The sequence below is a fragment of the Oryctolagus cuniculus genome, chromosome 13 (genome assembly GCF_051225735.1).
Source record: "Oryctolagus cuniculus isolate XC-2025 breed Fujian yellow rabbit chromosome 13, ASM5122573v1, whole genome shotgun sequence".
Lineage (NCBI taxonomy): Eukaryota > Metazoa > Chordata > Mammalia > Lagomorpha > Leporidae > Oryctolagus > Oryctolagus cuniculus.
The window spans coordinates 54695975-54711350 of record NC_142879.1 but is presented as its reverse complement, the minus strand read 5'-3'; the positions used below and the strand labels follow the sequence as shown (position 1 = coordinate 54711350).

The window sequence follows — 15376 nt, the reverse complement described above, 5'->3', positions numbered from 1 at the left end:
GGATTGGAAGTGGAGCAGCTGTGACCCGAACATTGCCCACATGGGATGCTGGCACTGCAGGCGGTGGCTTTACCCGCTACGCCACAGCGCCGGCCCCAACACACTGGTTAAGACATCACTTGGATGGGCCGGCACAGTGGCTCACTAGGCTAATCCTCCGCCTGTGGTGCCAGCACCCCCGGTTCTAGTCCTGGTTGGGGCGCTGGATTCTGTCCCGGTTGCTCCTCTTCCAGTCCAGCTCTCTGCTGTGGCTCGGGAAGGTAGTGGAGGATGGCCCAAGTGCCTAGGCCCTGACCCACAAGGGAGACCAGGAGAAAGCACCTGGCTCCTGGCTTCAGATAAACGCAGCACGCCGGCCATAGTGGCCATTTGGGGGGTGAACCAACAGAAGGAAGACCTTTCTCTCTGTCTCTAACTCTGCCTGCCAAAAAAAAATAAGACATCACCTGGAAAGCCCACATTCCATATTTGAATTCCTGGGTTCAAATCCCAGCTCTTCTCCCAATTCCAACCTCCTGCTAATATGCATTCTGGGAGCAGGCGCGGTGGTACAGCCAGCTAAGCTGTCACTTGTGATGACCACATCCCACACAGGAGTGCCAGTCTGAGAACCAGATACTCTGCTTCAGATCCAGGTTCCTGTTACTGTGCCTGGGAAGGCAGAGGATGATGATCCAAGAAGTTGGGCTCTTGCCACATACATGGGAGACCTGGATGAAGTTCCTGGCTCCTGGTTTTGGCCTGGACCACCCCTAGCTCTTGCAGTTGTTTTGGGAGTGAATCAGTAGATCTTGATCTCAGACTTTCAAATAATTTTTAAAAATCTTAAAAAAACAGCAAAACAAGTAACAGTAAGGTGCATCCTGGGAGGCAGTAAATGATGGCTCAAATAGTTAGGTTTCTGCCACCCATGAGGAGGACTTGGATTGAATCCCCAGCTCCAGGCAGTTGGACAGTGAATCAGTGAATGGGGCTCTCTCTCTGCCTCTCAAACATTTTTTAAAATGTTAATATTTCAGAAAAAAGTGGTACTAGAAGATCAAAAGCCATTAACAAAAGAAAGTGAGGGTGAGGGAGGGGGCAGGAGAGAGAGTATAGAGTAGCAGGGACATAAGAAGCATTAGAAGAGAACCAAGCGGCCGGCGCGGCGCTGTGGCTTCTGGCTTCTGATGGGTGTAGCTCCAGCCGTTTCAGCCATTTGAGGAGTGATCCAGCCATTGCGGCCGTTTGGGGAGTGAACCAGTGGAAGGAAGACCTTTCTCTCAGTCTCTCCCTCTTACTATCTATAACTCTACCTCTCAAATAAATAATCTTAAAAAAAAAAAAAAAGAACAATTGAAAAAATCAGTGAGGTATAAAATGCAATTCTAAGCTTCCTTACAGAAACTCAAATAAAATGCAGTGTTAGAATCACATCACGGCCGGCGCCACGGCTCACTAGGCTAATCCTCCGCCTTGCGGCGCCTGCACACCGGGTTCTAGTCCCAGTCGGGGCGCCGGACTAGAACCCAGTGTGCTGGCACCGCAGGCGGAGGATTAGCCTAGTGAGCCGCAGCACCAGCCATGTAACTTTAAGTATAAACTTATTATTTCTTTTTTTTATTAAAGATTTATTTATTTATTTATTTGAAATAGTTGAGAGAGAGAGACACTTCCATCCAATGGTTCACTCCCCAGTGGGCCACAACAGCCAGAGCTGCGCCAATCCAAAGCCAGGAGCTAGGAGCCAGGAGCTTCTTCCGGGTCTCCCACGTGGGTACAGGGGCCCAAGGACTTGGGCCTTCTTATACTGCTTTTCCAGGCCATAGAGAGCTGGATCAAAAGTGGAGCAGTCGGGTCTCGAACCAGCACCCATATGCGATGCCGGTGCTCAGGCCAGGGCATTAACCCACTGTGCCACTGTGCTGGCTCCATATACTTCTTATTTCGAGTTTCTGACAGGTGACAAGAAAGCAGCATGCACTAGCAAAAAGTAATGTATTGTGATTTTCCTACAAATGGAAATAAAGTGACTTGAGAAAGGAGTATCTACAAAAATTCACAACAGCAAAAGCAATAAAAATCTCTTAACACCTAACAATGCTCATATTTCCTGCACCATTCTGTTTTTTTGTGCATTAATTCATCAAGTCCACCTTCAATGTAGACCTTCGCTTTGGCACAACTGTGGGCTTCAGCAACAGCACTAATCTGCAGGAGCACAGACTCCCTCTCAGGAAGCAGCCCCAGCACCGGCATTGTGGTGCAGCGGGTTAACTCGTTGCCTATGATGCCGACATCCCATACTGGATCTCTGGCCTGGTCCGTCCTGGCTGTTGCAGACATTTGGGGACTGAACCAATGGAAGATCTTTCTCTGTCTGTCCTTCTGTCACTCTGCCTTTCAAATAAACAAGTCTAAACAACAACAACAACAACAACTTATAACTGTTCACAAACTTGACCATATAAATCAAAACAAATTTAAAACATACATACTGTTTTATAAGAAAATGTATATTTTCAGAGATGCACAGTGAAGTATTTTGGGATGAAATGCCACTGTAAGTGTAATTTTAAATGCTTAAGCAAAAATAAGACATGAAATACACATGGCGAAATGTTAAGAATTGTTAGGGGGTAGGGGTGGGGAAAAAAAGAATTGTTAAATTGACAAGTACATATGGGTATTATATTATTAGACTACTTTCTCCTTTTCTATATGTTTGAGACCTTTTACAATAAATACACAAAAACACCACATCCTCTCCTTTAATCTACTGTCCAAGAATTTATCTTACAGATACAACCTGTCCACTGCAAAGAATTAGAAACAATGACCAACTCAGTAGCAACGAGCACCTTCACAGCCCAGACTGTAGCCTCCAAACGCTATTTGCCACTTAAAAAAGGGGGGTGGGAGGGAGGCAAGAAACGTAAGACAAACCTTACACATTTGATGGCTTGTTTATCATATCAGGAAACATTTCCAGCTTCTGGTGGCCGCACACACGCTCAACCTCCCTTCCCTCCTCACGGCACTCTGCGACGGACTCTCCCCCCTCCCTCTTCCACTTCTTAAGAGTCCTGTGATTACGTTGGGCCCACCTGGATAAACCAAGCTACTCTCCCAATCCTAGTATCAGCTGATGAGCCACCTGAATTCCCCTTGTAACCCTAATTCCCCTTGGGCATGTAACCCAACATAACCACAGGTTACAGGGATATTTTTCAGGAGCCATTATTCTGCCCTCTTCAACATCTTTTTTGTTTTCCATCTTTTTTTTTTCCTAAGATTTTATGTATTTATTTGAGAGGCAGAGTTACAGACAGAGAGCAGGAGAGACAGAGAGAAAGGTCTTCCATCCACTGGTTCACTCCCCAAATGGCCGCAATGGCCAGAGCTAGGCCAATCTGTAGCTAGAAGCCAGGAGCTTCTTCAGGGTCTCCCAAGTGGGTGCAGGGAATCAAGCACTTATGCCATCTTCCACTGCTTTCATAGGCCATAAGCAGAGAGCTGGATTGAAAGAGGAGCAGCTGGGACACAACTGGGGTTGCAGGAGGAGGCTTAGCCTACTATACCATAGCGCCAGCCCCTCAACACACCATCTTTACTTACATCTAAACAATTTTTTTAAAGATTTCTATATTTATTTGAATGTCTGAGTCACACACACACACACACACAGAGAAAGATCTTTCATCCGTTGGTTCACTCCCCAATTAGCCACAAGGGCTGGAGCTCGCCGATTCAAAGCCAGGAGCCAGAAGCTTCTTCCGGGTCTCCCACGTGGGTGCAGGGGCCCAAGGACTTGGGCCATCTTCTACTGCTTTCCCAGGCCATAGCAGAGAGCTGGATTAAAAGTGGAGCAGCCAGGATATGAATCAGGGCCCATTTGAGATACAGGCACTACAGGCGGCAGCTTTACCTGCTACACCACAGCACTAGTTAAGATATGATACTTTCTGGGGGCTGGCACTGTGACACAGTGGGTTAACGCCCTGGCCTGAAGTGCCGGCATCCCATATGGGTGCCGGTTCGAGTCCCAGCTGCTCCACTTCTGATCCAGCTCTCTGCTATGACCTGGGAAAGCAGTGGAAGATGGTCCACTGCACCCACGTGGGAGACCCGGAAGAAGCTCCTGGCTCCTGGCTTCGGATCGGCACAGCTCTGGCCTTTGCAGCCATTTGGGGAGAGAACCATTAGATGGAAGACCTCTCTCTCTTTGCCTCTCCTCTCTCTGTGTAACTCTTTCAAATAAATAAATCTTTTTTAAAAAAAGATATGATACCTTTTTTTTTTTTTTTTTGACAGGCAGAGTGGACAGTGAGAGAGACAAAGAGAAAGGTCTTCCTTTTGCCGTTGATTCACCCTCCAATGGCCACCGCCAGTGCGCTGCGGCCGGCGCACCGCGCTGATCCGATGGCAGGAGCCAGGTGCTTCTCCTGGTCTCCCATGGGGTGCAGGGCCCAAGCTCTTGGGCCATTCTCCACTGCACTCCCTGGCCACAGCAGAGAGCTGGCCTGGAAGAGGGGCAACCGGGACAGAATCTGGCACCCCGACCAGGACTAGAACCCGGTGTGCCAGCACCGCAAGGTGGAGGATTAGCCTAGTGAGCCACGGTGCTGGCCTGATACTTTTTTTAAAACTGTATGAGGTTGTGGCCCGGGAGTGCAGTGGAGGATGGCCCCAGTGCTTGGGCCCTGAACCCCATGGGAGACCAGGATAAGCACCTGGCTCCTGCCATTGGATCAGCGTGGTGCGCCGAGCGTGGTGTGCCGGCCGCAGCGCGCCGGCCGCGGCAGCCATTGGAGGGTGAACCAACGGCAAAGGAAGACCTTTCTCTCTGTCTCTCTCTCTCTCACTGTCCGCTCTGCCTGTCAAAAAAAACCAAAAACAAACAAACAAAAAAAAAACAACAAAAAAAACCTGTATGAGGCTATCACAGAAATATCTTCAACTACAAACAGCCATTTCAAAAATTTTAGGACTGGCCGGCGCCGCAGCTCAATAATCTATTCCTCCGCCTGAGGCGCCGGTACACCGGGTTCTAGTCCCGGTCGGGGCGCCGGAGTCTGTCCGGGTTGCCCCTCTTCCAGCTCTCTGCTGTGGCCCTGGAAGGCAGTGGAGGATGGCCCAAGTGCTTGGGCCCTGCACCCACACAGGAGACCAGAAGAAGCATTTGGCTCCTGGCTTTGGATCAGTGTGGTGTGGATCAGCGGCCATTTGGGGGGTGAACCAATGGACAAGGAAGACCTTTCTCTCTCTTCTCTCTCTCTCTCACTGTCCACTCTGCCTGTCAAAAAAAAATTTTTTTTTAGGACTGGGGCCGGTGCTATGGCCTGGCGAGTGAAGCCACCACCTGCAGTGCCGGCATCCCATATGGGTGCCTGATCCAATCCCGGCTGCTCCACTTCCGAACCAACTCTGCTATGGCCTAGGAGGGCAGTAGAGGATGGCCCCAGTCCTTGCGCCTCTGCACCTATGTGGGAGACCCAGAAGCCCCTGGCTTTGGATCGGAGCAGCTCTGGCCATTGCAGCCAACTGCGGAGTAAACCAGCGGATGGAAGACCTCTCTCTCTCTGCCCCTCCTTCTCTCTTTGTGTAACTCTTTCAGGTAAATAATTAAATCTTTAAAAAACAAATATTCAGACTGTGGAATTTACTTTTTTGTTTTTAAAGATTTTATTTATTTGAGAGGTAGAGTTACAGACAGAGAGAGGGAGAGACAGAGAGGTCTTCTATCTGCTGGTTCACTCTCTAGATGGCCACAATGTCCAGAGCTGGGCGGATCCGAAACCAAGAGCCAGGAGCTTCTTCTGGCTCTCCCACGCATGCAGCTACAGGGGCTCACAGACTTGGGCCATCTTCCATTGCTTTCCCAGGCCAAGGGAGATAGCTGGATTGGAAGAGGAGCAGCCAGGACACAAACTGGTGCCCATATGGGATGCCAGCACTACAGGTGGATACTAAGCCCACTATGTCACAGCACAGGCCCTACTTTTTGCTTTTTAAAGATTTATTTATTGGTTGGCACTGTGGCTCACTAGGCTAATCCTCCGCCTGTGGTGCCAGCACCCCAGGTTCGAGTCCTGGTTGGGGCGCTGGATTCTGTCCCGGTTGCTCCTCTTCCAGTCCAGCTCTCTGCTGTGGCCCAGGAAGGCAATGGAGAATGGCCCAAGTGCTTGGGTCCTGTACCCGCATGGGAGACCAGGAAGAAGCATCTGGCTCCTGGCTTCGGATCAGCGCAACGTGCCAGCCATAGCAGCCATTTGGGGGGGGTGAACCAAGAAAAGGAAGACCTTTCTCTCTGTCTCTCTCACTGTCTAACTCTGCCTGTCAAAAAAAAAAAAAAAAAAAAAAAGATTTATTTATTTATTTGAAAGGTGGAGTTACAGAAAGGAAGAGGCAGAGACAGAGACAGAGAAGTCTTCCATCCACTGGTTCACTCCCCAACATGGCCACAACGGCCATGGCTCAGCCAGACTGAAACCAAGGAGCCAGGAGCTTCCTCTAAGTTTTCCACATGAGTGCAGGGGCCCAAGCCTTTGGCCATCCTCTGCTGCTTTTCCAGGCACATTAGCCAGGAGCTGGATCAGAAGTAGAGCAGCTGAGTCTTGAACTGGCACCCATATGGGATGCTGGCCCTATAAGTGATGATTTAACCTGCTATGCCTCAGTGCCGGCCCCTGAATTTACTTTTTAAATAATTTTTAAAATATTTATTTATTTACTTATTTGATACACAGAGCTAATATTGAGAGGGAGAGACAGACAGAGAGATAGATTTCATCCACTGGGTTCACTGTCCAAATGACCACAACGGCCAGGGCTGGGTCAGGCCAAAACCAAGAGCCTGGAACTCCATCCGGGCCTCCCAAGTGAATGGCACGGGCCCAAGTACTTGGGTTATTCTCCACTGCTTTCCTGGTAAGTTAGCAGGGAGCTGGATCAGAAGTGGAGCAGCCAGGAGTTTAACCAGCACTCATATGGGATAACAGCATCACAGATAGGGTTTAACCTACTGTGCCACCACACAGGCCCTTTCAAGAAAGTTTTTAAATGTTTTTACACCAGACAGTACATAGAGAGTGTTACACAACAAATTTAATAAATAAAAATTAAAATAATATGTAAGTGTTCATATTTGCTAAACAACCATTAAAGATATACACCCATATCATTGTATTTGTAAAATACCAACCAGGACTTACTTTATTTCTCGGTATTACTGCCTAAATAATACATTATAACAATAACATACATAGAGTTTACATTGTATTGAGTATTTTGATGAATCTAGAGATGATTTAAAGTATACATAGACAGGAAGACATGGGTAGGTTATATACAAATACTATACAATTTTATGTAAGGAACCTGAGCACCACCAAATTTTGGTATCCATGGATGCACAGGGAAGGGATCCTGAAACCAATCCCCTGAGGATGCCAAAGGACAATTACACACACACACACACACTTATTTACCTGCCACAGGAGGAACAATGCCAGAAAAACGCACTGTTGCAAGTTCTCCATTAACTTCAACTCTTCGCCCAATGACATCTGATGTCCCAGTGTCACTCATTATAATGTAGCCAAAATATGAGTCCTGGAAAGGGAATTATAACATTGATAAGAACTTAATGAAACTCCTTGAACAGATATTTTTTTCCTTATGCTTCATGTAGCTATTTAGTGCTTCTGCCCAACTCAGTCTTCATACTTCAGTGAAGAGAACTTGATGATTATGTACCGTACTTTATAGAAAATTGATTCTACTAAGTTTATTTTAATGGTTTAGTATTTTTAAAATCTTATTGTACTCCAATGAGTTCACATCACATGATCTGTCTATTCTGTCATTTACTGAAAGAGGTAGGAAGGACTAGAAGGGAAAAGACCAAAAATGATTGGGAAAAGACAAAGGGAATGTGCAACATGAGCAATGTTCTCTCCCCAGGAGGGGAGAAAAATATAAACCAACAGGTGCAGGAAGCAACATGCATAATATATGACAAATGAAATACAAAACTCTAGTGAAAATACAGAATCTTAAGAAGAGGGTAGGCATTTGGTCTGGCAGTTAAGACCTTAGTTAATACACCTATGTCCTGACTTCAACCTGGCTCCAGTTGCTGATTCTAGCTTCCTACTAATACAGACCCTGGGAGGTGGCAGTGATGGCTCAAGAAATTAGGTTCCTGGGGCCAGCGTTGTGGTGTAGCAGGCAAAGCCTCTGTCTTTGATGCTGGCTTCCCATAGGGGTTTAAGTTCAAGTCCCAGCTGCTCCACTTCTGATCCAGCTCCCTGTGAATAGCCTGGGTAAAGCAGTGGAAGAGGGTCCAAGTGTTTGGGCCTCTGCTACCTACATGGGAGACCCAAAAGAAGCTCCTGGCTTTGGCCTGGCTCAGCCCTGGCCATTGCAGCCATCTAGGGAATGAACCAGAAGATGGGAAAGCTCGCTCTCTCCCTCCCTAACTCTGACTTTCAAATAAATAAATCTGGAAGGCAGGAAGGCAGGAGGGAAGGAGGGAAGGAGGGAAGGAGGGAAGGAGGGAAGGAGGGAAGAGGGAAGGAGGGAAGGAGGGAAGGAGGGAGGGAAGGAGGGAGGGAGGGAGGGAGGGAGGGAGGGAGAAAGAAAGAAAAAGAAATTGGGTTTCCGGGACCTGTTTGGGAGACCTGACTGAGTTCCCAGCTCCAAGCTTCAGCCTAGCCCAGCCTGGCCACTGTGGTCTTTGGGGGGTGAAGGAGTTGGTAGTAAATTGTCTACCTCTCAAATAATTTTTTTTTATTTAAAAATAAAGAGTTCTTTAAGTGCACCTGAGAGAAAAGTTTCCATCTCTTAGAAATAACTAGATGCAACGCCCCCTCACAGAAGGCAGAGGAATGACCATTAACAGACCAATGAAACTCCACAAACAAGTCTGCTTCTTTGCCAAATGAAGTGCAAGGAGAAAAAGAAAGGAGGAGGGAAAATAGACATTGAAATAAATTTAAGAAATATATCAGGGCCAGCATTGCAGCTCAGCAGGTTAAGCTGCTGCCTACAATGCAGGCATCCTATATGGGCACTAGTTCAAGTCCTGCCTATGCCACTGCTCACCCAGGTCCCTGCTAATGCAACTTATAAAGCAGCAGATGACTGATATGAAAGACTCAGAAGGAGTTCCCGGCTCCTGGCTTCAGCCTGGCCAAGCCCCAGCTGTTGAGGCCATTGGGAAGTGAACTAATAGATGGAAGCTCCCCTCACCCTGCCCCTTAACTCTTTCAAATAAGTCTTTCACTTTAATATATATACACACCATGGATACATGGATTTTTTATTGGAATCTTAATTCAGAAAAAAATGCAAATAAACTGCTAAATAGATTATGAGAATATTGAAATTTTGAACATGGTACATTTGATGTTAGTAAAGGATAACTGTTGGAAGTTTAGCTGTGGGACTAGCATTGTGCCTGGTTCATTTCCTGGCTGCTTTATTACCAATCCAGCTCCCTGTTAATGGCCTGGGAAAAGCAGTGGAAGATGGCCCAAGTGCTTGGGCACCTGCACCCGCGTGGGAGACCTGGAATGAGCTCCTGGCTGCTGGCTTCAGCCTGACCCAGCCCCAGCCATTGCAGCCATTTGGGAAGTAAATCAGTGGATGGAAGCTCTCTCTGTCTCTCCCTCCCTCTGTATAACTCTTTCAAATAAAAAAAAAATTTTCTTAAAAAGATACATCACCAAAGAACTAGAATTAAATATATAGTTTGCCATTATTTGTGTTAGAAAAGAATATGTTTGCTTGTATAAGATATAATAAAGCTGTTGAGGGAGAGGCATTGTGCCACAGTAGCTTAAGCAGTCCCTTGGGACACCCACATCCCACATCTGAGTGGTTTCAGTCCCGGTTACTCCCCAAATACAGCTCTAGGAGGTAGCTGATGATGGCACCAGTGCTTAGGCTCCGCCTTCCACGTGGGAGAACTGGACGGAGTTCCTGACTCCTGGCTTTGGCCTGGCCCAGCCCCAACTGTTGCAGGCATTAGGGGAATGAACCAGCAGATGGAAAATCACTCTCTGTCTCTGTCTCTCCCTTTCTGTCACTCTGCCTTTCAAATAAATAAATAAATAAATAAATAAAAAAGAAGAAGAAGAAAAAGAAAAGCTTTTGCCAGTGGGAAGACTGGTAGAAATAAAAGGGAGCTGTTACCATATTCCCTTTGATACTTTTGAGTATCAACTATTAAAAAAAATAAAGTAGCCAGGTGGTTAAGTTGCTGCCTGGGTTGTCCATATCCCATATGGGAGTGCTTGTTTTAAGACCCACTACTGGGACCAGCTCTATGGTGTAGCGGGTAAAGCAGCCGCCTGCAGTGCAACATCCCATATGGGTGCCGGTTCAAGTCCCAGCTGCTCCGCTTCTGATCCAGCTCTCTGCTATGGCCTGGGAAAGCAGCAGAAGATGGCCCAACTCCTTGGGCCCCTGCACCCACGTGGGAGACCCAGAGGAAGCTCCTGGCTTTGGATTGGCACAGCTCCGGCTGTTGCGGCCATCTGGGGAGTGAACTAGCGGATGGAAGACCTCTCCCTCTGTCTCTCCTTCTCTCTGTGTAACTCTGACTTTCAAATAAATAAATAAATATTTTAAAAAATAATAAAAGACCCGCTACTCTGCTTTCGATCCAGATGGCTCAAATACTTGGGTCCCTGCTACCCACGTGGGAGAGTTGGATTGAGTTCTGAACTCCTGGCTTCAGCCTGGCCAGGCCCTGGTGATTGCAGGCATTTGGAGAAGTGAACCAGGGGATGGAAATCCTTGATCTCTGTGTGTTATCTCTCTGCTTTACAAATCAAATGAAAATAAATATTTAAAAATTAACTGGGCCAGCGCCGTGGCTCAACAGGCTAATCCTACGCCTTGCGGCGCTGGCACACCGGGTTCTAGTCCCGGTCGGGGCGCTGGATTCTGTCCCGGTTGCCCCTCTTCCAGGCCAGCTCTCTGCTATGGCCCGGGAGTGCAGTGGAGGATGGCCCAAGTGCTTGGGCCCTGCACCCGCATGGGAGACCAGGAGAAGCACCTGGCTCCTGGCTTTGGATCAGCGCGACGCGCCGGCTGCAGCGCCATGTGCCAGCTGCAGCACGCTGGCCACGGCGGCCATTGGAGGGTGAACCAACGGCAAAAGGAAGACCTTTCTCTCTCTCTCTCTCTGTCCACTCTGCCTGTCAAAAATAAAAATTAAAAAAAACAATTAAAAAAATTAACTGGAGGGGCCGGCACTGTGGTGTAAGGGGTAAAGCCGCCGCCTGTAGCACCAGCATCCCATATGGGTGCCAGTTCTAGTCTGCTCCACTTGGGCCGCTGCACCCACGTGGTAGACTCAGAAGAAGCTCCAGGCTCCTGGCTTCAGATCCGATCAGCTCTGGCCATTATGGCCAAATGGGGAATAAACCAGTAGATGGAAGACCTCTCCCTGTCTATACCTCTCTCTCTAACTCTTTCAAATAAATAAATAAATATATAAAAAAAAAAAAGAAAAGAAAAGAAAAGAAAAAGATTGGGGTGGGAATGTGGTACAAAAATTAAGACCCAGTTTGGAGGGCCAGGTTGTGGCACAGCAGGTAAAGCCACCTCCTGTGATGCTAGTATCCCATATTTGTGTCCCGGCTGCTCCACTTCCAAGTCAGCTCCCTGCTAATGACCTGGGAAAAGCAGCAGAAGGTGGCCCAAGTGCTTGGGCCCGTGCGACCCACATGGCGGACCCAGAAGAAGCTCCTGGATCCACCCTTTGTTTTTTTTTTTTTTTTTAAGACTTATTTATTTATTTATTTATTCAATAATTAGAGAGAGACAGGGAGACAGGGAGAGACAGAGAGACCTTCCATGTGCTGGTTCACTCTTCCAGTGGCTGCAGTGGCCAGGGCTGAGGCAGGTGGAAGCCAGGAGCTTCATCCAGGTCTCCCATGTGAGTGGCAAGGGCTGAAGTATTTGGGCCATCTTTCACTGCTTTTCCCAGGCCATTATCAGGGAGCTGAACCAAAAGTGGAGCAGTTAGGATATGAACTGGTACCCATAAGGGATGCCCACATCGCAGGCAACAGCTTAACCTGCTACACCACAATGCCTACCCCATCACTCTGCCTTTCAAATAAATAAAATAAATCTTAAAAAAAAAAAAAAGCAGGGATGGCTGGCATTGTGGTACAGAAGATTGAGCCACTGCTATGACGCTGGCAGCCTACATCAGAGGTATGGTTCAAGTCCCAGCTGCTCCACTTCCAATCCATTGCCCAGCTAATGCAGCTGGAATAGCAGCAGATGCCTTGGCACTTGGGTCCCCACCACCCACATAGGAAATCTGAATGGAGTTCTTGATTCTGACTTGCTCCTGGCCATCACAGTCATTTGGGGAGTGAGTGAGTGGATGGAAGATCCTTGCTATTCTCTGTGTCACTCTGCCTTTAATTAAATAAAAGAAGTCTAAAAATAAATAAATAAATAAAGGATGCTCATGTTCCCTATCAGAGTGCCTGAGGCATTCTGCTATTCACTCTAGCTTCCAGTTAATGCAGACCCTGGGAGCAAGCAGTGATGTCTGGAGTAACTGGGTTCCTGTAACACACATTGGAGACCTGAATTGATTTCCCAGCTCTAGGCATCAACCTTGGCTCCGTGCAGTCTGTTTTGGGCATTTGGGAAGTGAACCAGTAAGAGTTCTCACTGTCTTATTTCTCTGTTTCTCAATTAACAGGGAAAAAAAAAAAAAAAAAGGTCCATGACAAAGTTCAAAGGCTTCATCAGACTACTAAAGGAAAAGAATAAATTAAGGGCCGGTGCCGCGGCTCACTAGGCTAATCCTCCGCCTTGAGGCGCCGGCACACTGGGTTCTAGTCCCGGTCAGGGCGCTGGATTCTGTCCCGGTTGCCCCTCTTTCAGGCCAGCTCTCTGCTGTGGCCAGGGAGTGCAGTGGAGGATGGCCCAAGTGCTTGGGCCCTGCACCCCATGGGAGACCAGAAGTACCTGGCTCCTGCCATCGGATCAGCGCGGTGCGCCGGCCGCGGCAGCCATTGGAGGGTGAACCAACGGCAAAGGAAGACCTTTCTCTCTGTCTCTCTCTCTCTCACTGTCCACTCTGCCTGTCAAAAAATAAATAAATAAATAAATAAATAAAAAAGAATAAATTAAGAAAATTTAAAAAGATGAAAGGAATTCAAGGCAGCATCAACAACATAACAAATTATTGAAACTAAACTATTTAGCACTTTGCAGAATGCTTTAATTTTTATCTCAATGGTATAGTACTAGTCAAAAACTATAATAATTTGTTACTGTTATTTTTAAAGAGTATAAAGATTGGGACTGGCACTGTGGTATAGCAGGTACAGTTCAAGCATCCTACATGGGCACTGGTTTGAGTCTCAGCTGCTCCACTTCTGATCCAGCTCCCTGCTTAGTGGCCTGAGAAAAGCAGCAGAGGATGGCCCAAGTTCTTGGGCCCCTGCACCTATTTGGGAGACCCAGAGAAAGCTCCTGGCCCCTGGCTTCTGCTTCATCCAGCCCTGGCCATTGTGGCCATCTAGGGCATGAACCAGCGGACAGAAGAGCCCTCTCTCTGTGTGTATGTGTGTCTCTTCCTCTTTCTCTGTAACTCTGACTTTCAAAATAAATAAATGAATCTAAAAAAAAAAAAAAAAAGAGTATAACGGTCTGTGGTTGGTGCTGTGGTACAGTGGCTTAAGCCACAGCTTAGGTGCCAGCAATCACATATTGGAATGCCTAGGATCAAGTCCTGCCCACATCTCTGATCCAGATTCCTAATAATGTACCTAGGAGGCCCAAGTACTTGGGTTCCTGACACCCACAGGAGAGACCCAGATGGATCTCCTGGCTCCCACCTGGCCCACCTGTGACTGTTGAGGGCATTTGGGAAGTGAAACAGTGGATGGAAGATCTCTTTCTGCCATTCTGCTTTTCAAATACATTAAAACACACACACACACACACACACACACACACACAGGGGACAGTGATGTGGTGTAGCAGGCAATTAGGCTGTGACGCCTGTTATGCCAGCATCCCATGTAGGCATAGGCACAAGTTGGAGTCCCAGCTGCTCCTATTCTGATACAGCTCCCTGCTAAGACCTAGGAAAGCAGCAGAGCCCATAACCCAGAGGTCCAAGTATTTGGACACCCACATGAGAGACCTAGAAGAGGCTACTGGCTCCTGGGCCCACCCCTGGCCTCTGCAGCCATTTGGAGGGTGAATCAGAGAATGGAAGATCGATCTCTCTCTCTCTTTCTCTCTCCTCCTCCTCCTCTCTGTAACTCTGCCTTCAAATAAATAAATAAATCTTTAAAAAACTCAAAAAAAATAGAGTAGAAGAAACAACCTGGAAAAGCTACTGTGGACAAAAAGCAAAAGTTCTACCTGCACTATTAAAATGGACCTCAATTATGTTCTGCCTTTTTCAGTCCAGCATCTTTTTTGCCAAGTACACTTTCCCTGCCTCCTGGGGCTGTCACTCCCTCATAGGGGTGGACACATGGCCCAAGACAGCCCATTGATAGCTCCTCACCTCTATCTCCTCGTTCCCAGCAACAGACCCATGTGTGAACACCCTAACCCAACCAGAGCCGATCTTCTAGGAAATGACATGGACCCTTTATGCAATCACTAGCTCTTTCTCCCAAGACCTTAAAAACAAGGGTATCTTGGCCAAAGGTGGGGGGGGGGACCCTAATCTGAAAATAAGAACAGAGAGTTGACCCAGCTATGCCTAAAACCTTTTATTATCTTAGTTAAGTAAATTACTATCATTCCTTTGATTATACTGCTTTGAGCCTGGTTTCTTTCTTCTGCAAATCAAGGGATCCTGAAAAACATCTAATAATTCAAGTAATATTTCCTGTTATATAACATTATGTGGATATTTTGTGCAGCCACTCTGCTGGGTAAAATTTGTTGTTCCCAAATTTCAAGATATAAGGCACTGGATGATATTACTTCTCTGTATTTGTTTTCTCATCTATAAAATGTAGACAATAGTAGTATCCACTTCACAGGGCTGTTTTGACAATTGAGACACATATTAACAATTAATACAGTCAATAAATGTTAGCCATTTAGACAAGGGGAAATAATCAGTAAGTTCAAAGAAATATGTTACAAATTCAGAATGGTAGTAGCTGACATGGTAAATTTTAACCACAGTAAGCCTACTGCTCATAGTAGGTGTAGACTTGGGTATCAGTTATCACTTTTCCTATCTTCTTTGTTCATCAAGAGATCCAAAAAGCCAGGGCTGGCCTGGTGGTGCAGCAGGGTTAGCCACTGCCTATGTCAGCATCTCATTTGAGCGCTAGTTCAAGTCTTGGCTAATCCATGTCCGATCCAGTTCCCTGCTAAT

The 15376-nt window shown here is 47.1% G+C and overlaps 1 protein-coding gene across 11 annotated transcripts in view; it reads right to left on the bottom strand.

Moving 5' to 3' along the window:
- The window catches only part of TBCE (tubulin folding cofactor E), an 87715-nt gene that overhangs the window by 66045 nt on the left and 6294 nt on the right, over positions 1 to 15376 (bottom strand). For 8 of the 11 annotated variants that reach the window (XM_089311606.1, XM_089311607.1, XM_089311609.1 and 5 more), the window contains exon 2: positions 7470 to 7593. In XM_089311606.1, the coding sequence (XP_089167732.1) occupies positions 7470 to 7569 (100 nt within the window). In that variant the 5' untranslated portion in view covers positions 7570 to 7593. Of the gene's footprint in view, positions 1 to 2925; positions 3065 to 7469; positions 7594 to 15376 lie in introns of those variants that run through there. The other 3 variants (XM_089311610.1, XM_089311612.1, XM_089311608.1) reach the window with 2 other exon arrangements.